The sequence below is a fragment of the Budorcas taxicolor genome, chromosome 5 (genome assembly GCF_023091745.1).
Source record: "Budorcas taxicolor isolate Tak-1 chromosome 5, Takin1.1, whole genome shotgun sequence".
Taxonomy (NCBI): Eukaryota; Metazoa; Chordata; class Mammalia; order Artiodactyla; family Bovidae; genus Budorcas; species Budorcas taxicolor.
The window spans coordinates 147,847,695-147,872,529 of record NC_068914.1 but is presented as its reverse complement, the minus strand read 5'-3'; the positions used below and the strand labels follow the sequence as shown (position 1 = coordinate 147,872,529).

Here is a 24,835-nt window from a genome sequence, read left to right as displayed (position 1 = left end):
CTACCCAGTCTCAAAGATAATCGAGGCTGGAGAAAATCTTAGAGGTCGACCAACTCTCAATCATGGAGGGCCCACACCAACTATCCCCTTATCGAGGAAAGTGACAGAATAACTAAATCAAAGAGAAAATCCTATACCTTCTAAAGGTTATCCATCTTTTCTTTATAAAAAATCAGAAATAGGTATGAAAAGAAGTCAATATCGACCCAAACTTGGCCCCCTCTTTCTCGATGGAAAGATCCCCAAGCAGGGAAGCAGACGGTGATCTGAGGGGACTGTCTTGACTTCCACTTGCCCCCACCTTCAGCATCAGGATCTGTCCCCCTCGTAGCTGAATGGTGCACGCCGTAGGCAGGCATCTCCCACAGCATTCGCCCTGGAGCTTCTCTTCCATGTAACCCTGGAACCAGAAGAAAACGCAGCCTCTGTGAACCTCCCCCGAAGACCCCGTTCATAAGTAAGCCAAACTGTAAATGATTTCATCATACTCAGCCACTCCAACCAGAAATCTGGGGTCACCCTCGTCTCTGCTCCCTTTTGCTCATCCCCTGCCTCACCCCTCACCCACACATCACCAGATCTTGCCAAAAAATGCATCTTGAACTCATCCACTGCTTGTCATTCCAAGGTCCCCTGTCATCACCCAATCCACGCAATCATCATCCACCACTGGACTTTGTCACAGTGGAAATTGTCTTCCTGCCTCCATCCCTTACCTTTACGGTAGGGGAAAGGCTGTGGCTTCCAGACCACAGGATTTCACAGTTTTACAAAAACGCCCCCAAATCTGGGAGACCACACAGGGTAACCAACTTTTTATTTTTGCAAAGAATTTTCAAACATGTTAACCAAATAAGAACCAAAAAGCAATCATCAGTTGTCTCATCATTGCATTACAATTAAAGCTCTTTTACCTTTCCCCACCATGCCAAAAGGGGCTGGCTTCCCTGGTGGCTCAGACAGCAAAGAGTCTGCCTGCCATGCGGGAGAACCACATCCCTGGATCGGGAAGATCCCTTGGAGAAGGGAATGGCAACCCACTTCAGTATTCTCGCCTGGAAAAATCCATGGACAGAGGAGCCTGGTGGGCTACAGTCCATGGGGTCGCAAAGAGTCAGACATGACTGAACAACTAACACTTTCACATCATGCCAAAAGAAAAAAAACACACACACGAAGAACAAAACTTCGTAAAATTTTAAAAGAATACATTTAGCTATGTGAAAGCCAGCTACGGGGTCACTTTTTTCACTTTGCTGCATTTAGTAATGACCACTTAAGAGATTCATTCCTTGGGGGCCTGAGGTTTTCCTGCTGTGACTCTCTAGCAGGTCAGTCTGGAGTCCCGGGCAGAAGGCCTGGCTGTCTCACAGGGCTCCCGTGTTGACTGCACAGACACTGAAGGCTCCTAACCAGCAGGGAGGTGAGGAGCCTGTGCGTGTGCACTGAACCCATCAGGGAGGCTATAGAGAAAGCCAGTGAGGACTGAGCTTCCAGCGGAACAGGGCGACTGGATGGGCCCCGGCTACACACACACAATGCTGCTGATGTTTGAGGCCGTGGGGTGAGCTTTAGCCGTGTTTTCAAAATCACACGATTCCTGAAGGTGTGGACCGTGATGAATGGGAGAGGAAGAGAGAGATGGGGAAAACAGCATGAATGCATGCAACTGGTTATTATCAGAATGAGGAAATAAAATGCGGTTGACGTCAGACAGGATTTCATAGGAGCCTGGATTGGGGCATTTTCTAGTGAGTGCTAGAAGAGACTAGGAAATACCTTCTACTCAGCCCAAAATCTTTACAGGAGACAGGAGGCTGCTGGGTGGGGGACAAATTGAGGAGGGGGTTGCAAAGTGAAGAGATGAGGCTGTGGAGGCTCTATCCACGCCCCAGAGGGGCCAAGGGAATGGCGAAGCCAAGGACGAGGAAAGATGGGGGGCGTCGTGGGAGGGAAAGGGACAGGAGGAGGTGGAGGATGGGGTGGGAGGTGAGAGGAGAGGGCAGTGATTTCAGAGGAGCAGTGGACTGGGGAAGGAGGGAGGGGAGGCGAGGGAGCAGGCTGACCTCACTCGCAGGAGAGAGAAGAGACCCTGAGAGGCGCACGGGTGACAGGTGTGTCTGAGCGCTGCTGGGCTTCCGGCCACTGCTGACCGGACACCCACTGCACCGCCTGCAGGTGGACCAGGAGGAGGGCAGAGCTGACCGGGCTTTCGCTGCAGCATCCAATCAGGAAGGGCCAGGCGTCCCACCAACCACAGAACTCACAGGTCAGAGCAGCCAATGAGCCCTGCTCCCCTGGCCAGGGATGCCCCCAGGCTCTTCTCACAGGCGTCTCCCAGCCCTTTTCACAAACTGTGTCGGCCACTCAAGGACCCCAGTCCTATCTCCCCACTGCCCTTACTCTATTTTCCTTTTCTCACCCTCTTTTTAAACTTTCTTCTCTTGTGAATATATTTATTAACATCGGTCCTATGCGCAGTTTACAACTCATAATGAATAGTGAATATGGGCTTCCCGGGTGGTGCTAGCTGTAAAGAAAATCCGCCTGCCAATGCAGGAGACATAAGAGACACAGGTTCAATCCCTGGGTCAGGGAGATCCCCTGGAGGAGGGCATGGCAACCCACTCCAGTATTCTTGCCTGGAGAATCCCATACACAGAGGAGCCTGGAGACTCACGGTCCATGGGGTCGCAAAGAGTCAAACACAACTGAAGCGGCTTAGCACATTCGCACAGTGATAATAAAATATTTTAAACCTTGCACTTGAAACTATGTGGGTTATTTTCAAACCTCCTTTGATATTGATTTCTAACATTAATCCACAGTGTTAAGAGAACAGAGTCTGTATGGTTTCTTTAGACCATGAAGTTTTTGCACCTTGTTTTATGTCCCTGGATATGTTCCAGTGTCTCCTGGTTTATAGTTCGTGGGAACTTGAACAGAATTTTGTATCCTACTGTTGTGTGAACATTGTATAAAACTTAACTACGTTGAATTGGTCCATAGCGCTTTTCAGCTCTATTGTATCCTTCTACCTCTCTGTCTATTCATTGTAGTAATGTTTGAGAGTTTGATGTTGAAACTCCAACTAAAAACCTTAATTTATCTACTTTAAAAAATAATTGCAATATCTAGTAGAACTATTTTTAAAAGCCTTTAAAAAAGAGAAACTACTTTTAAAAAGCCACCGCCCTTTCTCTTGCTAATCTGCCAGTCTGTCCCCATTGCCCCTCCCGGGTGGTCACTGCTGAAGGTCAATCCAAGGTCATGCTCCTCCAGGAGGCTTTCTCAGTGCTCCCAGTCAGGGTCATGTCTCTTCCCCTTGCATTCCTTTATCTCTACCAGCACAGACCACCAGCATAGACCACCGGCTGCTGGGCGCCTTGAGGTAGAAGCATTGTCTCCCCTGGAGGGGACAGAGGGCCCACGTTTCTGGTGATGCTAACAGTTCCATCTGACATTTGCAGTTCAAACAGACTGACCTAAACTTGACCCAGCACAGCTCCCCACGTGCAGGAGGCCTCCTGGAGGTGCAGGAAAGGATGCTGAGTGAGAAGGGGCATATGAGGCAGAGACAACCGCAGAGCTAATCTCCGGGATCTCAAGGGGGAGGAAGTGAGTTCACTGCCCTGTGTGTGTGTGTGTGTGTGTGTGTGTGTGTGTGTGTGTGTGATGTGCTTGGTTGCTCAATTGTGTCTGACTCTTTGTGACCCTATGGACTGTGGCCTTCCAGGCTCCTCTGTTCATGGGATTCTCCATGCAAGAACACAGGAGTGGGTTGCCATTGCCTTCTCCAGGGGATCTTCCCCATCCAGGGATTGAAACCGCGATCTCCTGCACTGGGAGACTGATTCTTTACCATCTGAGCCACCAGGGAAGCCCACACTGCCCTGGGGAGAGGCAATTTTTTTGGAGAAGTGGAGAAGCACAAAGATCAAAGTGGGCTGTGGATTTAAAAATATTTAGAAACCTATGTCTAGACTGGATTCTAAAACTGGGTGTCCTGGTGGCTCAGACGGTAAAGCGTCTGTCTACAATGCGGGAGACCCAGGTTTGATCCCTGGGTTGGGAAGATCCCCTGGAGAAGGAAATGGCAATCCACTCCAGGACTATTGCCTGGAAAATCCCATGGACAGAGGAGCCTGGTAGGCTACAGTCCATGGGTTCGCAAAGAGTCAGAAGACACGACTGAGCGACTTCACTTTCACTATGGATGCAGAGGAGGTGACTGTGCCACCCTCTGACCACCAGAGGGCGCCAGTAAAGAGCATGCTCATCCCCCTGACCGCTTCCTGCAGGACAGTGGGTGTGGACCTCCCTCTCCTGGCATGGATTGTAATTCCATCGACCAGGTTAAGGGGTGCCACAGACTTCAGACAGCATCATTCCTTCCCATATTCAAGCCCAGATGTATCAGGGGAGTTGTCTCACAGACCCACACTTGCACTGGAAACCCTAAAACTGGGATTTTAAATTTTAAAAAAGCAAAAACACATATTTCACTCCCTTCTTCCTGAGGCAGGGATGTTCTCCTTGAGCCATTCTATCAGAAACAATGTGCATCCTATAGACCCCTTCATTCCCCATGTTATTACGCCCCTCCTTGGAGCCTCACACAGCGCCCAGGTGCAGAACACACCTGTCCTCAAGAGTGCTGACCGCACCGGCTCCAGTGTTCCTCATCCCTCCCCCCACCGCCCCTCCCCTCTGGCCACTGCATTGCTCCTCCATAAGAGATTCCTCTCCAGGAACCGTCCAGCCCCCACCCACTGCTCCACCACCTAAAAGAGTGGTTACATTATGTATTCTGTGCATCCAGCTCACAAGAAACTCATCCGACCAACTGTATTTTCTAAGACAGCAGGAGCCCCAAATGCAAGGGGCAGCCTGCGGGAGAAGCCAAGGCATCCTCCTAAGCACTGGGTGCAGCTCTGTGCGGGGGAGGAGGGTTTGCTAAGAGGCATGATTAGACCAGTGAAGTGCTTGCTCTCCTCTACTCCACTAGAAGTGAGGATTCCACGTCCCAGATCCCACCCGTGGAGGTGTTCGAAGCAAACAGCATCATCGTGACCTGGCAGAATCGGGGTGAACTATTTTAGACCACCCCAGTGTCCAGTAGGGCTGCCCTGGTGGCTCAGTGGTAAACACTCTGCCTGCAATGCCAGAGATCTGGATTCAACCCCTGGGTCAGGAAGATCCCCTGGAGAAGGAAATGGCAGCCCACTCCAGTACTCTTGCCTGGGAAACCCCAAGCACAGAGGAGCCTGGCAGGGTGCAGTCCATGGGGTCACAAAGAGTCGGACAACAATGTGCAATAATAAAAGGATACTTTGAGGCAGGTCCACTCCAGAGAACGTGACAAGTGTCCGATAAATAACTGTGGGCTAACTGGTAACTGCCAGATAAATATTTGACTGATTTTTAATGCTTTCAAAGATCAGTAGTGATGTTACTTAAAGTTGCCTAAAGAAGAATACAGAATTGTGAATATGGTCGCAGCCTTGCAAATACATGAAAAAAATGTTTTAAATGTACAAAACTAAATTATAATTATTTCTGAGAAATGCAATCTGGGTAGGTGACTTTTAGTCCCTTCCTGGACATAATCAGAAAATCATGAAAGTTTTTATTTAAAGATCCTGGTGAGGTCCCATTGCCTGGGTCCTAAAAGTACCCATTTGATCCCCCGCCCAGCCCCGATCCCCACCAACTGCAGCCTCTCTTACCACAGGGCAGGCCTGGCAGGTGGTCTGCCTGCACTCCAGCTTGAATCCGGAGACGACCCCTGCCTGGACGGTGCAGCGGCAGGTCATGCATGCGTCAACCATCACAGTCTTCCCGGGCTGGAACCAGAGGGGACCAGGGTCAGGCCTCCTGGCACCCCGGTCCCCCAACCCCCGACTGGCCTCAGCCCCATGAGCCATCTGTCTTAGGTGTGGGGCCCGGCTGCTCAAAGCTGCTAGGAGCCATCATCACCCCAATTCTCCTCTGGTCCCCAGAGGCCACTCCTTCCCCGACCCTCCCCCCTCAAGGATGGCAGTGGTGAGAGTGAGGGCTTTCCCTGGGGCAGAGGGAGAGGGGACGGACTGGCATCTCCTGTGCCTGGGGGCTGAGGGGCCGGGAGGTGAGCACTAGAAGGCGAGGGTGGGATCCAGGCCCTGGAGAGTTGGGGCTTCCACTCCAGGATGCCTGGGAAGCCCTAGGGGCAAGGGAAGTGTGGGTGGAGCAGATCACTCTGCGTCCTGTCATTTGCACTTTCAGATGCTGCCCACCCTCCACACAGCCCCTGTCCCTGCCCCCCTGGGGAGAAGGCATCAGCTCACCCCGATGATGGTGCCGTTGAGCACGCAAGCCTGCACAGGCTCTGGGGAGAGACAGGCGCAGGGCATGAGTGATCGGAACACACCTGGTGGAGACCTGCAACCCGGCTGCTCTGCTGGGCTGGGCCTCTCCCCTCCACCTGCTAGTCCTTCCTGCCACCCCCGCCAGGCACTGTGGGTCCTCCTGCCTACGTGGCCACACTGACCCCAGGCCCCCCAAGGATGGGCAGCTGCCTGCTCCCCACCCTCCAGCCCCCTGGAGCCCTGGAGGGGAGGGTACTTGTTTAAGTGATTCACACTGACGGGGCAAGAGAGAGGGTGCTGCGCTTGTGAAGGAATAAAAATCTGCTTTGGAAACTAAGTCCCACAATAAAATCACACAAAGAATTCAGGGCAGGAGGTGGTGAGAGTTGTTTGCTGTTGCTGCTGTTATTGGTTGTTTGGCTGATTGCTTATTTGGTTGGTTGGTTGGTTGGTTGCTTGGTTGATGGTGGGTTGGTTGATTGGTTGGTTGGTTGATTGGTTGGTTGGTGGGGTTAGGAGATGGATAGCTGGAATACCTTCTCCAGAAGAATGATAGAGAAGGCATTTCTAGAATCAGAGAAGCCTGGATCCAGTCCCAGTTCTGCCACTCAGGTGAGCAAGTGGAGGTATCACAGTACTCACTGAGATCGTCATGGGATGACGTGAGACACAGTACAAAGCCAGCACTAAGCTCAGGGATGACCTTCAGGAATAGTCCTACTTCTCTCCTCTCATTTGCTTTCTCCCCAAACATTAGGAAAGGACAGGAAGATTTGATCCTGCCCATTTCCCTAAGCTGCTCCAGAGGCAAGGATTCAGGAGCCCTTCGGAGCCTTTCTGGAGGGCTGGGAGGCCTGGAGGCTGGCCTGGTGGCATGTCTTACCGCAGCGACAGGCGGGGCAACATCCCAAGGTCTGACAGCGCAGCTGGAAGCCCAAGGGGCAGATGGGGACGTCCAGCTGTGGGCAGGAGACGTTCCTCTGCTGCACGAAGACCTCCTCCTTGACTCGAACGCACTCATAGATGAGGCAGGGGTTCTCAGGGGAGGCCCAGTGAGAGCCAACCTGTGGGCAGAGCACCCGAGTGGGTCGTGGGGCCCGAGGTCCCACTGGGAGTGGGTGGTCCCCTCAGGAGCTGGGGTGGGCCCTGGAGGTGAGCCTGGCTCCACAGCTAAGCCCTGCCCACGGGGGGAGGCCCCTGGAGGGAATGACAGCTCAGCCAGGTCCTTCAGTGAGTCTGGGTCAGAGTCCCCCCGACCAAGAGCCCAGCTCAAAGCCACGTGTGCTCCCAAGACAGTCTTGAGCCACCAGAGGAGGCAGCTGAGGACAGAGGGTGCTCCCTCCACCCTCAGCCCGCCTGGGAGCTGAGCGACCAGGAACAGCGGCGTGGGGAGACAGCAGAGGGGAGACGCGGGGGTCGGGGGAACCCAGCCCATTGCCCAGCCTCACATGGCCTCCCTCTGAGGATGGGATGCTGGCATCTGGCCCTCAGCCCTGCAATTTGTCCCCAGGCCTCCAGGCTGCAATGGGTGGCCTGTCCCCACGGGCTGGCTCCACCATCCAGGAGCACCAAGTGTCCAGAACATGGTTCAGAAAGTCCCCCAGAGTTTCTGACCAGTCTGTGTGAGTGTCTTCCAGACTCACGAGCAGGGGTGCCCGGTCGGCATGCTCCAGGCCCGGCAGCTTCTTTCGGGCCTGGTTCCCTTTCTCGTCTTTTCAGAGGAGGAGCTGAGAGTGCCCAGATTGCAGCCTCTGTCCTGACCCCCTTCTGACTCACCCTGAACACACCTTCCTGCTGCAGGCCACACTCGACTCTGATCAATAACCCACTGAGCCCTGGACACCATATGCATTAAGAAGCCCCGTCCCCACCAACTCCCGCTGGTCCCTCGTGTTCCAGAGCCACTTCTGATCCCCAAGTCTTACAGGTCAGAGGGAGACTTGAACTGGGGGAAGAAGGCTCTTTGTAAACACTGCTGTCAGAGGTGAGTGAGCCCTGGAGGCAGATGAGTGGCTGGGAGGGAAGGGTGCTGAGCCTCAAAGGTACCAGTTGTCAGCTCCCCCCACCCCCAGGACACAGCAGCCTCTGACCCTGGGGAGGATTCGCAAAACCAGCCTGATTCTGGGGTGATGGGGAGCAGGCAGCCTGACAGGCCGGGAGGAGGGATGGAGCAGGGACATCCCCAGGGACCAGGACTAGAAGAGCGAGGTGGGACCCCTCGTGGGGAACTCAGCAAGTCCCTCTGTCACCACCGAGGAGGAAGAGGCCGGTGGGCCAGGGCAGGAGATGTGCGTGGCCAGGGCAAGACAGTTAACCCTTTGTGCTCCTTCTAAACAGAGTGTGTTTTGGTCTTCCTGGAGGACTGAGAAGGGGAAGGCCCCCAGGTGCACCTCACACCCACCCCAGCACCTGCCTCCTGAGGATCCCAGGGCTCAGCACCTCCACTTTATCCATATCAGCCCAAGTGAAAGGTCTGTTCATACCCCAGCATCTGGGCTAAGACTCCCAAGGAAGGATCCTCTGTGTTTCAGAAAACGGCTCCAGAGCCAGCGTGAGGGCCTCTGGCCACAAAGGAAAAGCTAGGCTGCTCTGGTTCAGGGAGGGGGATCTGGGGATGGGAGGCCAGACAGGAGACGATAGGGATGGGGGAGGGGGGCCACTGGCATGGTCAAGGGCCACGGCCAGAGCTGCAGAAGTAGCTTGCGGAGTCTGGGGACAGAAACACTGTTTGCTTCTCTGGACTGTAAATTTCTCCAACGGAAATCAGTGACAAGGTCAGAGGACCCTGCCTGGGCCATCACACAGACCTCCACCAACCATCAGGGTCCTCAGGTTCACAGATGAACAGGAGAACATAACCCCCACCCCTAGGAGCTCACAGAACTCATAGAGAGAGCACTGGGCTCCTCTCCAGGTCTGAGGCAACCTTAACTAGTTCCCCAGCTGACATCTGGATAAACCAACAGCTACATTAAACTCGCCATAGGGAGAGCAAACGGTAGGGAGTGAGCATCTGCCTTATCGAAACCAAGGCCAGCCCTGGACCCCGATGAGGTTGGCCCGGCCCCCAGCCTCCTACCCACCCAGCCTGGCCCAGACCTACACTCTTCCACTGAGACTGGGAGTCCCCCCGGGGGGAGCCGGTCACCACCTCGCAGGCCGACGGCAGGCACCTTCCACAGCACTCGCCCTCGTGGAGGACGTAGGTGAAACCCTGAAAACACACAAAGGATGGCGTGTCAGGACAGCTGGCAGCAAAGATGCAGGTGCTCTGGTCCCCGCGGCAGGTGTTCGGAGCTCCGGGGCTTGCAGAGGACAGCCAGACCTCCTCATCTCTGCGCTCCCCCGGCCCCACGATCATGCTAAGTGGTCAGGAAGCATCACCCACTGAATCACTACGGGTCTCACACCATCCATCCAGATCCAACCCTGCCCTCCGCAAGCGTCCACTCTGAACCAGGAGCCAGTCCTTGTTGTTGTTCAGTTGCTCAGTCATGTTTGACTATTTGAGAGGCCACGGACGTAGCCCACCAGACTCCTCGGTCCATGGAATTCTCCAGGCAAGAATAGTGGAGTGGGTAGCCATTTCCTTCTCCAGGGGATCTTCCTGGACCAGAGATCGAACCTGCATCTCCTGCGCTGGCAGGGGCATTCTTTACTATGGAGCTACCAGGGAAGCCCCAAGAGTCAGTCCACAGGGGTTTTAAAGACGTTCAGAGTTCATGCAGCAGCTGCCAGCTGACCCAACATTTATCATGGCCCAAGTCTAGACCAGGGGAGAACATTCAGGATGCCTGGAGTCTGGGCTCTGCCCTAACAGGGCGAGTTACCTGCACGAGATGAGCACCTTGACCCCAGGACCTCTCAGTAACCTGCAGAGCTGGGCTTCCCCAGGTCACCACTTGGCACTGACCTAGTAGTTTATAGGACACCATGAGATGAGACCAACTGTCCCTGGAAAGCTGGCCAGGGAGACCAGCATCCTGCAAGGCGGAAGTCTGCCAACCCATCCTCCTCTTGGAGGTCCTCCATCTGGCCAAAGCATGGGGGTCTTGGATTGGAACCCTCCACCAAGAACACAGAAGCAACGTACAAAGAACAGACAAAACGGTGATGTGCGAGGCTGTCCCGGGGCGGGGGGGGGGGGGGTGGGAGGGGCCGGAACCCAGGACTAAGCGGCATCTCGGAGAGGAGGGTGTTCGGGACGGGCGTGGGCACCACCCCCGCTCCGCTCCCCCTGCGCGCTCACGAGCAGCACCGAGTCACAGCGCGTGCTTGATACTCAGCAACAGCCCAGTTACTGCCTCTCCCGGGGGCCTGGGAGCCTGAGGACCATCTCCACGGGAGCTGACGACACCCCGCCCGCGCCACAGCGGTGCTTGGCAAGCTGTTCTCAGTCTTAACAGCTGAGATCTCATTAGTTATCCTGCAGCTGGAGGCCAAACCAGTCAGTCCTAAAGGAAATCAACCCTGTTGCCAGCTATGCCAGCTATGCCAGCCTACCGCACAGCCCCAGGCTAGGAGTCAGGACTCGCCCCATCTGCTGGCTTCCGATGATCCGTAGCACGACATCCCTCTGCTTTCAGCCAACTTCAACCCCTCTGCTTTCTAACAGGTGGGAAGAACAGCCCTGCCTCTTCTTCCTTCTGGAGGAGAATCATGAGGATGAATAAGAGCTAATGGCTTAGATTTCTCTGGTGGTCCAGTGGTCGGGAATCCACCTGCCAATGCAGGGGACCCGGGTTCAATCCCTGGTCTGCCAAAATTCTACCTGCCAAGGGACACTGAAGCCCATGAGCCACAACTACTGAGCCCGCCTACTGCAACTACTGAAGGCCATACGCCTTAGAGCACGTGCTCCACAAGAGAAACCACCACAGTGAGAAGCCCGCGCACCACAGCTGGAGAGCAGCCCCCACCTGCTGAGAAATCCCACGCACCGCAACAAAGACCCATCACAGTCAGAACAAACAAACAAACCTCCCTACCAAAACACAAAACATACTGGGGACCAATTTTATAAAAACGACCTTGAGCAGCATTCTCTTCACCCAATAGCACATTACTCCCGCTGCCTCCTGTGGCCTGTGGGAGGAGATGGAGACGGATGGGCGCTCCCCAGAGGCACCCCTGGATCCCACAGCGTCATCCCCTCCCAGGGGCCTCCCAGGCCTGCTCCTCCACAGCACCAGCCAAGCAGGGAGAGCCGTGGGGCAACTGAATGGACGTCCCCACTTCTGGATTCACTCTCAGGCCCTCCCCTCCATCAGCAAACCACACACAGGTCTGAAAAAGCATCAAGAGCCTTCTCTCCGCTGCTGTTGCAGGTACAGATCTGTCCTAGCTCCACTTCTCTGATCAACATTCTCCACTGAGAATAAAGCAATAATAATAATGTAACTGAGCAGGACCCTGTGGGGCTTCTACAGACGGGCCTCCCCCACATCCTCTATAGCTCCTCCCTGAAGTACCTAGGTAACAATATTTGATGCACTTTTTCTGAGTTGTTTTGCAAATGTGAAAACTCCCCACCAAACAGAAGTTGTTCACCACTTGCTGACCATGAGCACATCCTGGGGCCTAAGGACTGCTCATGTTCACCCTTATGACACCACCTGCTCCTTCGCTCAGCCCATCGGAGAACTGTGTGCAAGCTGATCACATACCTTGTGACCCCCTCCCTCACCTGGCTTTTAGAAATACTTTGCTGAAACCCTTAGGAGATCTTGGGGGTTTTTAGGGCAAGAGCAGCCTGTCTCCTTATGCAGCCCTGCAATAAACCTTTCTCTGCCTCAAACTCTGATGTTTCGGTTTGGCCTCCCTGTGCACTGGGCATGTGAACTTGTTCTAACAATAATAGCTTTAAACCAGCAGGAAGAATTCAACCCACAATTCCCCCGGCAGACTGCGGTTCCCTTTCTCTAGAGTCTGACCAGTCTTCACTGTACAAGAACAGAGCATCCCCAAGTACACAGGTGCCTTAGTGGGCAGGCCACCACAAAAAGAATTAAAACCTGAATTGGGGGAGGGTTCCAACTCCCAGTTATACCTCAAATTATAAACACAGCTCGACTTCTGTACTTCAAATCATAAACCTGGTCTGAAAAATCACCACCCTACGTAGAGACACGATGTTACACCGACACTAGGGCCATCTCAGAAAATTCAGAACACGTGTCTGGACTAGGTTTAGGCTAAGAAGATGCCTGAAAAGGGAAAAGACAGGGAAAAAACCAAGCCCTGTTTTCTAGGCTGTTAATCCACCTCTCTGCTTAAATCGACTCCCCAGCCCTCTGGCCTCAAGATCACATGCCAGAGATGACCATCAGCTGAGAACTGGTCATGGAAGGATGACAGAGCGATGCTCGCCTCATGCCTCTTTCCGTTCCCCAGCCCCACTCCCCTCCTGGCCCCTCCCCTCTGGCCTTGAACCAGAGGTTCCTAAATGGACTGTCTTGCCCGTTCCTGGGATCCCCGTCCCTACCGCCCCCGCGTTGCTCCCCCTTACCGGCTGGCAGCTGTCCGCACAGGGTTTCTGGGAGCACTGGGCCACACGCAGGCCCATCACAGCATCCTCCAGATCCGTGCACGTGCAGGTATCACAGCCCTCCTCCCAGAACTGGCCCACGGGGTAGATGGTGCCTCGGTGGACGCACACCTGTAGACGCAAGGTTTCTGTGAGTGAATTCACTCGGTTCATCTAAATAAGAGGTGAGTGGGCATCTGCTGGGGTCTTCCCTGGTGGCTCAGACGGTAAAGCGTCTGCTTATAATGCCGATAGACTCAGGTTCAATCCCTGGGTCAGGAAGATCCCCTGGAGAAGGAAATGGCAACCCACTCCAGTACTCTTGCCTGGAAAATCCCATGGACGGAGGATCTACGTGTTGGAAGCTACCCTACGTGCTGAGACAACAGCAGTAAGTGAAACAGCATGGTCTCTGCCCGCACTAGGGTCTGGCCTCTTCCCACCCCTGCCCATCTCACTTAGGAAAGCCGACCCCTGGACTGGCCCCCTGTGAGTCTTTCATGGCCCCGGGTGGGGATATAATACACGGGCTGACCTGACTCACTATCACCGCTACCTTCGCTGCATTAAACTCCTTCCTGTGTCCCTCAGAAAGCTGTACCCTACTTCTCAGACCTAGTGATGTCCTTGGACTCAGAACCCACCATGAATAGCCCTCTGTCTCGTGAGGAGTGGCTGAAAGTGAGGGACGGGTGGGCAGGGGCTATGAATGAGTGCTCCCTTGAGGCCCACAAAGGACAAGGAACGGATCAAATGAAGGCTCGGGCACAGAGTCCGAGCTGTGTTTGAGACACAACAATCCTGTTTGGAAGAACTGTAGACTATGGAAGGAGCGTGGGACATGAGATCCCAGTGGCTGATTAGCAGTAGAACGGTTAAGCCTGGGGTGCATGTGATACACACACTCAGACTTAATTTTCTCGGCGTGAGATGCTCAAGGAAACTCTTTGATCATGAGGCTTAAAGGCAGGTTTTAAATGATCCCAAGTGTGTCCTCCAAAGCTCCAAACAGGGCCTATGTTCACTCACATCATAACAGTACAAAGAGGTTAAAACCATTTTCCTAAACTTGCTCTAAAGAATCTGCCTGCAACAGAGGAGACCCGGGTTTGATCCCTGGGTCGGGAAAGATCCCCTGGAGAAGGGAATGGCAACCCACTCCAGTATCCTTGCCTGGAGAATCCCATGGACAGAGGAGCCTGGCGGGCTACAGTAGTTCATGGGGTCACAAAAAGTCAGATGTGACTGAGCAACTAACACTTTCACTATACCCACTCAGTCTTCCAGCTTCTGTACAAGGAGCTCTTTAAAGGCAGGACTGTATCTTACACCACGTTTGTAACCTCAGCACACAACCATGCTGAGACACGGTAGTCTCTGGGTACCCCCTGAGCTAACGAGAATCAGGCTAAGAGAGAATGCTGATGCCGCCCACCCCCCACCAGGCCACACAGCACTCATCTGGGCAGGAAGGCACATCTTCCATGAGAAGCATGTGTCTGGCCATCATCCCAACCAGAGCCAAGCAGCCTTACCTTGTCGGGGAGGCAGGTGGTGGTGGTGCAGCCGCAGTCGTTGGTGACGGTGGAGGCCAGGTACCCCAGCGGGCAGCTCACCGTAGAGTTGGCGCAGTTGCAAGCGCACTCGTACTCATCACAGCACCGGGTCTTCCGAAGGGCGGGCATCCGGTGTGGGGGGCAGGAAGGCGGGGACTCCCTCGGGCATTCTTCCTTTCTGCAGGCTGAGGAGCAGCACCAAGTGGTGCCCTGGTCCTGCCACGCTGAGCCCTGCACTCAGCCCAAGCTCCTCAGCATTCAGCTAGGATGCAAGGTCCCTGGGAACTCTAGCCCCACTGAAGTCAGAAACACACGTGAACCCCACTCAGGAGCCCTGGGACAGTCAATCACACCCCAAAGCAGATAGTTAGTCTGCAGGAGAGTAAAGACACTAATCCAAAGGGGAAATGTGATGTTATTTTAACAGAGAGGAAGTTGGCTGCTGGGTGTCCAGTCCATCACCCTCCTAGGCACCTCTGGAAGGGGTGGGGTTCTTTCAACTGCAGATACTCAGAGAGGACAGATGCAGAATGTCTAAGACCCAGGTACCCCCGGCACACAGGCGCTGGTTAGCATTTTTACAAGCTGGTAGCTGATGAGATCTTATTCCCATCTCAGTACCTGGAATAATAAATACCCTACAATTTTAGGTCCTTCAACAACAATGAATGAAAAAAGACAGCAAAGCCACAGTGTCGTTTCATCAAGGCCAAACCCTACCCCATGTCTTTGCCTGTCCCCAGCTTCTTCCAGATATAAAGTGTTTTCTCACCCTCAAGGATTACCATCTATGAACTGAAGTGAGATTCCAAATCAACAGGACAGTAAGTAGGTATTGACTTTAGGTGGGTATACTCAGTAGCTTAACACAGAATGTGGTTTCTTAACATGTCCAGGACTTTCTTTAGTCCAATCCTAGGCTTAAATTGGTAATATTTAGAATTTAAATAGATAAACATACAGGAAGTGAAAAATCTATAAATTTGTTTGGGAATAAGCTCCAATACTTTGGCCACCTGATGTGAAGAGCCATTGAAAAAGACCCTGACGCTGGGAAAGATTGAAGGCAGGAGGAGAAGGGGACAACAGAGGACGAGATGGTTTGATAGGATCACCAACTCAATGGACATGAATTTGAGCAAACCCTGGGAGACAGAGGACAGAGGAGCCTGGCGTGCTGCAGTCCATGGAGTCACAAAGAGCCAGACATGACAGCAACTGAACAACAAAGACCCAGTGACAAGGACAAGCCAAGGGTACATTCCTTCCCCTCCATGGTTTATAGGAGGATAGGAGTAAATAAAGATGAGATAGGGAGGCTTCTGCATCTCAGGTCCAACTGCCTCCTAATAAACCCAAGAGGGGGTTGCCTGCAGCTGTGCCCACGCCTGCTCCCCCATCACAGCCTGTGGCTAGGAGGAGTCTTAGAGGATTCAGTCCAGGTGTGACCCTGACCCTTCTGTTCCAGACACACCCCAAGCCCAGACTCAGCTCACTAGAATACAGGACACCGTCCCAGGCCAGGGGACAGTGACTGCATGGCCCCCTCCTCACCCCCAGACTGAGGACTCACCACAGGTGAAGCTGGGTCTGCACTCGCCGGGATTGGACAGCACCGGCTGGAGGCCGTCTTCGCAGTGAGGCACCGGGGGCACGTCGCAGCTCACCAGGTCACACACTGAGGGCCAGAGGAGGGATGCGCCCTCAGGGTCCAGCGAGGCCACTCTTGTGCTAATGAGTGGTTCCCTACATTTCTACCCATGAGACCTCCACTGTTTACACGCATGATGGCAATGAGATAAAGGCAGAGCTGGAGATGGAGACAGAGAGAGAGCTGGAGATGAAGACAGAGACGGAGGTGCAAGCAGAGACGCAGGTGCCGGCAGAGACGGAGGTGCCGGCAGAGACGGAGGTGCCGGCAGAGACGGAGGTGCAGGCAGAGACGGAGGTGCAGGCAGAGACGGAGATGAAGGCAGAGACGGAGGTGCCGGCAGAGACGGAGGTGCAGGCAGAGACGGAGGTGCAGGCAGAGACGGAGGTGCAGGCAGAGACGGAGGTGCAGGTAGAGACGGAGGTGCAGGCAGAGATGGAGATGCAGGTAGAGATGGAGGTGCAGGTAGAGATGGAGACGCAGGCAGAGACGGAGGTGCAGGTAGAGACGGAGGGGCAGACAGAGACGGAGATGCAGGCGGAGAGTGGAGATATAGGTAGAAATGGAGATGCAGGTAGAGACAGAGATAAAGGTAAAGATGGAGATAGAGGGACAAGGAGGGGGCAGGGGGAAGTGATGATAAATAAATATATACATAATAGACAGATGATCATTAGATACAGATAGATAGATAGATCCAAGCTATAGGAGAAACTCATGTTAATTACTCTCATCATCTGCAGGGACTCCAGATCTAGACCAAGTCTCTTGAACCCTCTAGACCTCAGGATCACCTTCTGTAAGGTGGGAAGTCCACCACACAGGGCCAGTCTAAGCCTGACTTGAAATAATGGCGGCATAGTGCCCGGGACATTGAAGAAGCCTTGTACTGTCCATAAATGAAAGCCTTGAACTAAATGACCGCCTGTTCCTCTACTGCTAATAACCCAAGATCGTTGGGATGAGGTCCCAGCAGTTTACTAAACTGTTCTCCAGTCAGGTCTCCTGACAGGGCTTCTGTTTGTCCTTGATAAATTTCATCAGCATAAAGCAAAGTCTCATGATTTCTTTTCAAGGTCCTCCCGCTGCCTTGATCTACCTGCTCTCCCTCAAAGATTTTGTTGCTGCAAACTTCACAAGCCTGTGTTTTATGTCTTTGCCTGTACAGCTAAAAAACACCTCGGACAGGATGAGGACCGCGCACTAGAGATTTCCCGTCATATTAACCAGAATTCCATCTGCTCTGGATTCATTTAATTACACTGTCATTCCACCCATTATTCACAATGTAGTTTGCAATCCTATAACAAAACCCTCTGACAAATAACGTGCTGAAATCAAGGTGCCCGTCCACGTGTGGCCTTCTCTACAGTCACTCTGGCATACTCACAATTTTTAAACGTTATAGTTATCAAAAAATATGGGCTGTATTCCCTGTGCTGCATAAAGTCCTTGTACCTTATCTACTGTGCACACAGGAGTTTGTATCTCTTAATCCCCTCATTTTACCCCTCCCTCTCCCCTCTCCCCACTGGTAGCCACTAGCTTGCTCTCTGTATCTGTGAGTCTGTGTCTTTTTTTGCTATATTCACTAGTTGGTTGCAGTTTTTAGATTCCACATATAAGTGGTATTATACAGTATTTGTCTTTCTCTGTCTGACCCACTTCACTTAGCATCATGCCCTCCAGGTCTATCTGTGTTGCTGCAAGTGTCAAATTTTATTCTTTTTATGGCTGAGTAGTATTCCATTGCATGTATGTACCACATCTTTGTGCATTCATCTGTTTGTTTGGGGTATTTTTTTCTGTTTTTTTTGGCCACACGGCACATGGGATTTTAGTTCCCCAACCAAGGATTGAACCCATGGCCCCTGCAGTGGAAGGATGGAGTCTTAACCACTGGACCGCCAAGGAGGTCCCTATCCACTCATCTGTTGATGGGCACTTAGGTGGCTTGCATATCTTGGCTGCTGCAAAAAAGGCCTCTGTGAACACTGCACCCTATTCTTTCTTAACGCTCTCAAACCTTACATTTGGTAAGTCACTGCAGAATCTTTCCAGGAAGCAAATCCTCTTTTCCAGAGGCTACTCTTTCCAGGTTTTAGAAAATCTACCCCGAGCCCCTCCCACTGTCCCCTTCAGCACCACCACCTCGCCCTCCAAGGCTAGGCTGCGGTTGGACCTGGAGAAAGGCACGGGGTGACACGTACCACACTCGTACTCGGGACAGCACTGCTGCGTGCTCTGCCGGAGCCGGGCCGCCTCACATGGGCCGCACACGGGCACTGGGGGACAAGAGGCCACAGAGGTCAGAGGAAGAGATAACGGTACCCCCCAGCACCCCCGCCCCCCGCAGACTCTGCGCCATGGCAACCAGCTGGCCAATCGACAAATGAGTCTCCCTGGCACGTCCTGCCACCCCGCTCAGATGCGCCCTCTGGACACCAGGCTGAGAGTCAAGGTGGGGACAGCAGGAGAGGCCTCCCCGGCCCTCTAACCCGAGAGCTCTACCCACGTGCAAGAGGCAAGGAGGGGGGCTGGCACAGGTAATCTGTGTATGGATCTGGCCCCCCGGCTCTGGAGACAGTGGCGGGGTGGGGCAGGGAGTGGAGGGGGCCTCACCTCCAGCCGAGGGGCAGGGCTGTGTCGTGCAGTTGACCTTCCGCCCGCTGAGGCACGTGCAGATATGGCAGGGCTGATGGTCTGGGACCCACGTTTCCAGGAGCTGAGGGAGAACAAGGTTCACAGAGAGTCCAGTTCATGGAAGTCGGGCATCCCCACCCCTGGCTCTGTCTCCCCAGGTGGGGCCCCAGGGTTAGAGCCATGCAGATGAGCTGGGTGGACAGACAGATGCCAGGAAGTCCTGAGAAGGAGGAGCCCACAGCGCCGCCCACATCACTTTGCACACTCGGGGGAAGGGCAAACCACAGGTGTCCGAAAACATGGAGCTTTCACTGCAGCCCTTCTGATGGTGGTGCTAAGATGAAGTAAGGCAAGAAAACAGGGACTCTGGTGTCACCCCTGGCCACATCCCAAGCCAGAGAAGAAGCTGGGCTGCAGCCTGAGAAAGGTTCCCTTTGTTTCTGGAACAGACTTCAGACTATGCAGCAGGAAGAATGGAAGCAGGGACAGCAAAACTCAGAACAGCCACGTGGTTGAGTCTGGGAGTGACTTTGGAGACCAGGCTGCAGTTTCCAGATGAAGGGTCACCTGGGGCTAATGCAGTGACCTTAGGGCTGGAGATACCCCTGCTGCACAAGGGCTTTGAATCAGGGGATCCCCCACTTCTATGTAGGCTTCACCCCTGGATGCCGATGCCTGGCTTCCTCCCCTGCAAGGTGAGGACCCCCTCAGCCTGCCTCCCAGGACTATGTGAGGAGTAGAGGGCTGGGAACAGCACAAACCCAGAGCCAAGAATGGCTCCCTTCAGACTCAGCCATGTAGGGAAACTCCAGAGAAATCGATCCTGAATAAAATGCATTCTTATCCAGCAGCTAAAAGGCCACTAAGAAATTCCCAGGTCAGGAAGGTCTCACTTATCCCATCTGCTTCCATGGTCCACAATCAGTATCAGCCACTGAGAGGAAGGATATGGGAGAGCTCCAGGTAACCCCTCCCCCAGCTGCCTTCCTCCTGTGGGATTAAACCTCAGAGGCCTCCCTGGACACCGTCTGCTCACTGCACACATGTAAGAGCTCACATCTGAGGGGCCAGTGCCACGTGGCACAGTTTAGGGCTTTATGTAAACTACTCGTTTAATCCTCATTTAATCCTCACCGAAGCCTCACAGCCAGGACATCCTTATTGTCATCCCCACTCGTCCAAGGAGACAGCAGAGGCACCTGCCCAGGTCACATCGTCACAGCCCGGAGCTAGGATCTGGACCCAGAATCCACTTTGCAACACTGTGCTTAGCTGCCTCCCAGTAATGTGCGTGCATGCTCAGTCGCTCAGCTGTGTCCAACTCTTTGAGACCCTTTGGACTATAGCCTGCCAGGCTCCTCTATCTGTGGGATTTTTCAGACAAGAATACTGAGGTGGGTTGCCATTTCCTTTTCCAGGGGATCTTCCCAACCCAGGGATCGAACCTGCATCTCTTACATTTCCCACACTGCAGGTGGATTCTTTACTGCTGAGACATTGGGGAAGCCCCCTTCCTAGGAACAGGTAGCATGAAGTATGTTCAAGATAATTCCCCAAAGGTTCCACACTGACTCACTGAATGCGCCTTCTAATAACCGTATCCAGTGAGGATGACCATCGTCTACACTGACCACTGGTGGGGATGACCATCGTCTATACTGACCAGTGGTGACACCAAGGCACAGACCAGGAGCTTGACCAGGTGGACTCAGCATCCTAGCCCTGGACATCTGCTCTCTCGCCAGACCACAGCTGCGCAGCTCAGCCGGCCCGCTGCAGGGCTGGGGGAGTAATGAGCACTAGGCACTCAGTCGCAGCCCTCGAATGGCTGATGGTCAAGCCAAGGAAACAGGACTCACCCACGAAGAGTTGAATGAGATCTCTCAATTGGGATGCATTCACATCACAGAATCCTACTGAGCCGTAAAAACAAACAACAAAACACAAAGCATGGGTGGATCTCAAGAATATTATGCTGAGTGAAAGAAGCCAGGCAAAAGGGGAGTAAATATTGCCTGAGTCCGTTTATATAAAATTCCAGAAAATATAAATGAATCTACAATGACAGAAAGGAGACCAGTCCAGTGGTTGCCTGGGGATGAGAGGTGGGGGCACGGTGTATTAAAAAGGAGGCTCAGGAAACTTTTGGAGGCGATGGGAATTTCATTATTTTGATTATGATGACGGCTTTACAGGTGCAGGCACTTGTCGAAACTCATCACACTGTGCGTTTTCCTTTGGTGCTGTTCACTGTCTGGGAACTCTCAATAGAGCTCAAGAGCCCCAGGAGTGCAGAAAAAAGAGTTCACTAGGACTGGGGGCTCCAGAGAGGTCTCGCCTCCTGGGAGTCTGTCCACTGTGGGAGACTGTGCTGAACTTGGAGGGCAAGGTGCAGCCCTGAGGTTTTGTGAGCAGGTCAACAGGGACCAGCCTGGTGCCGGCAAGCAGGCGCAGAAGGCAGGACAAGGACCAAGAGGCAGAACAGGGTGCAGCGGCCACAGGTCCAGCTCCTCCCAGTGGCTGTAAAGACCCGGGAGGGGCAGAGGACGCTGACCTCAGGGGCCCAGGACACAGGACACGGGAGGCCAGGCAGAGTGGAGGAGAGAGGGGGCGACTCACGTCTCCCAGGGCATCTCTCTGTCCAGGCTCTTCCTGCTCTTTAACACTGATAGTGATGCCAAGAAAACCGTAAACCGAGGGATATTTAGACATTTACGTAACAAAGGTGTGAGATAAGAAAGGAAATTATATAGAGAGATGATCTTATTTGCAAAACAGAGATGCAGACCCAGACGCAGAGAAGCAATGTATGGACACCAAAGGGGGAAAGGGGGTGGGATGAACTGGGAGACGGGGATTGACCTACATACACTGCTATGTATAAAATAGATATTCAATGAGAACCTCCTATATAGCACAGGAAACTCAACTCATGCTCTGTGGTGACCTAAATGGGAAGGAAATCCAAAACAGAGGGCATTTTATATGTAAATCAGTATAGCTGATTCGCTTTGCTGTATAGTAGAAACTGTGCTGTGCTAAGCTTAGTTGCTCGGTCGTGTCCGACTCTTTGTGATCCCATGGACTATAGTCGGCCAGGCTCCTCTGTCCATGGGGATTCTCCAGGCAGAATACTGGAGAGGGTTGCCATGCCCTCCTCCAAGGGATCTTCCCATTCCAGGGACTGAACCCAGGTCTCCCACAATCCAGGTGGATTCTTTACCGTTTGAGCCACCAGGGAAGCCCACAGTTGAAACTAACACACAACACTCTAAAGCAACTTTTGTAGTTTAGTCACTAAGTCGTGTCTGACTCTTTGTGACCCAGTGGACTGTAGCCCACCAGGTTCCTCTGTCCATGGGACTTCCCAGGCAAGAATACTGGAGTGGGTAGCCATTCCCTTCTCCAAGGGATCTTCCCAACCCAGGGATCGAACCCCAAGTCTCCTGCATTGGCAGACAGATTCTTTACCACTGAGCCACCAGGGAAGCCCACAAAAGAAGCAACTATACTCCAATAAAAATTAATTAAAAATAAATAAAGGAGATATATATTTACATATTAGTTTTTTTCTCTCTTTTTAAAAATGAACTCCAGACATGTTAAATTTAAGAATGAGTAACACAACTTTCCAACTCTCCTGGGCAACATCACAATAGATGACCAAAATCAGGTGTTAATCTCCTTTTCCAGGCATTTCCATTGTCCCAGGAAGCTCTTCAGGCCAGAGAATCTTTGACTCCTGAAAAGGCCCTTTTAAGCCTCCAAGGCTGAGCTTCGAAAAGGCCCTGAGGCCACACACCTGGAGGGTTATGCAGCCAACTGGCCGGCAGAGGGCACTCCTGTATCAGGACAAGCCGACTCCTGATGACTCCTGAGACGGCAGCCCTGTCTCAGTCCCCAGGTTCCAGAGCTGGTATAGTACTGTTACCCGGACAGAACAAGTTAAGCCAGATGGCTGGCGTTAAAGATTAAGTAAAGATTACAGAAGAACAGCCTGCAGAGAGTACAGCAAGGGGAAACGGAAGTCTTCAGAACCCAGGGACTCAGCAAGTCACAAGCACCGTCCACCCCAGCCAGGATTTGAGGCAAGATGCAAATGAACTGACACCAGAGATCAGGGAGGGAAGCGGGCTCAGGGTGGACCGACAAGGTGATGAAGGCAGTCCTCCAGGGGCTAGAGCAGTGCTTGCCCCGCACAGTGGGGTGGGGGAACCCCCAAACTGATGGGAGCACAACCCACGCACGGGGGCTCTGGATTCCTCCTGTGTGTGTGTGTGTGTGTGTGTGAGCACAACCCACGCACGGGGGCTCTGGATTCCTCCTGTGTGTGTGCGTGTGTGTGTGTGTGTGAGCACAACCCACGCACGGGGGCTCTGGATTCCTCCTGTGTGTGTGTGTGTGTGTGTGTGAGCACAACCCACGCACGGGGGCTCTGGATTCCTCCTGTGTGTGTGTGTGTGTGTGTGTGAGCACAACCCACGCACGGGGGCTCTGGATTCCTCCAATGTGTGTGTGTGTGTGTGTGTGTGTCTGTGTCTGTGTCTGTGTCTGTGTCTGTGTCTGTATCTGTGTCTGTGTCTGTGTCTGTGCTTAGTCATATCCGACTCTTTGTGACCCCATGGACTATAGCTCTCCAGGCTCCTCTGTCCACGGGATTCCTCCGGAGCCCACTATAAAGGCAGAGTGCATTTGTAACATAAACAAGAGCTATGGAAACTGGTAAATATTTTGCCCTTCCAACATTAGCACGAGGGATTTCTACCCTGAATTATTTCCCCAAAGAAAAGTTTTCTAGACTTTAGTTTTCAGTTTAAAGAAAATTCATTAAATGGGAATGTTCTTCATATTAGATTTTTATTCTTTCTCTGCTATGAGACTAATGACATGGCAGGTGGCTGAACCATTTTTTTTATCCATTTAAACTATATTTTCTGAAATAACTAACACTGGCTGTGTTCCCTTCATAGTGTTTTATTAACTGATTTTATGTTGCTTGGTTTTAAAATATATTTTTAAGACCGTTTCTACATCAAAGTACCACACTGTTTGAACGCCCGCTTCATATGACTTGGATACATATTCCAATGTGTTGGACTGAAAGGTCGGGAGCAGTGAAAAGGGGAAATGGGGTCAGAAAGGAGTAGGGAAAGAGCCAAGGACCCTAAGATAAAATTCACAAGCCTCCTGCTTTCAGCATCCTACAGACATCTAACTCATGGAACCAGAAAGACAAACTTGACATTCCTTCCAATCCCAGGATGCCAAGGAAGGGAGTAGAGACCATTTCTGCCTCCCTCGGAGAATACCTGCCACCAACAGCAAACTGAAATCGTTCAGTCGTGTCCAACTCTGCGACCCCATGGACTGTAGCCTACCAGGCTCTTCCATCCATGGGATTCTCCAGGCAAGAGTACTGGAGTGGTTGCCATTTCCTTCTCCAGGGGATCTTCCTGACCCAGGAATTTAACCCAGGTCTCCCACATTGCGGGTAGACGCTTTACTGTCTGAGCCACCAGGGCAATGGTACATGTCATCTGTGCCCAGTAGGAGCCTAGGACTGGGCAAGTCAGGGAGAGCAATGTAAGGTTTTGTCAACTCTTTGGGGGAATATCTGGGAAGATACCCTGGAGAAAGGAATGACAACCCACTCCAGTATTGCCTGGAGAACTCCATGGACAGAGGAGCTTGGTGGCTACCATCCATGGGATCACAAAGAGTCGGACACAACTGAGCAACAAACACTTTCACTTATGGTACAGACAGTCACTTCATTTAGCAAGTTGAAATATGGCAGTGGAGAGTGGCTGGGCTTTCCTCGTGGTTTATCGACTACACTGTGAAAACAAAAACGGGCTCAACTAGATAAAACCCAACAACAAAACAGAGCCACTGGAACCATCCAAGTAATAGCCTAATGGACACACACTTAATGGACACCCGGTCAGCTCAGAGTTTGGCTCACAGTTCAGTGAGACCTGTGGCAAACCTAGGACCCTAAGGGTTGACCTGGTATAGTGAATAGGGTCTTTTTAAATCACCACTTGCCATCTGAGCCACAGTTCCGTCATCCATTCAATGAGATGTGTAATAATTACCCTATGGAGTTTGG

At 52.7% G+C, this 24,835-nt stretch overlaps 1 protein-coding gene across 1 annotated transcript in view; it reads right to left on the bottom strand.

The window, feature by feature from the left end:
- Positions 1–24,835, bottom strand: part of VWF (von Willebrand factor) — a 122,437-nt gene that overhangs the window by 4,794 nt on the left and 92,808 nt on the right. The window contains exons 39-48 of the mRNA XM_052641007.1: positions 18,703–18,805; positions 18,291–18,365; positions 16,003–16,107; positions 14,409–14,614; positions 12,856–13,005; positions 9,451–9,561; positions 7,231–7,411; positions 6,327–6,367; positions 5,730–5,846; positions 302–400 (exon numbers count right to left, since the gene is read on the bottom strand). Coding sequence (XP_052496967.1) covers positions 302–400; positions 5,730–5,846; positions 6,327–6,367; positions 7,231–7,411; positions 9,451–9,561; positions 12,856–13,005; positions 14,409–14,614; positions 16,003–16,107; positions 18,291–18,365; positions 18,703–18,805 — 1,188 coding nt within the window. The remainder of the gene's footprint in view (positions 1–301; positions 401–5,729; positions 5,847–6,326; positions 6,368–7,230; positions 7,412–9,450; positions 9,562–12,855; positions 13,006–14,408; positions 14,615–16,002; positions 16,108–18,290; positions 18,366–18,702; positions 18,806–24,835) is intronic.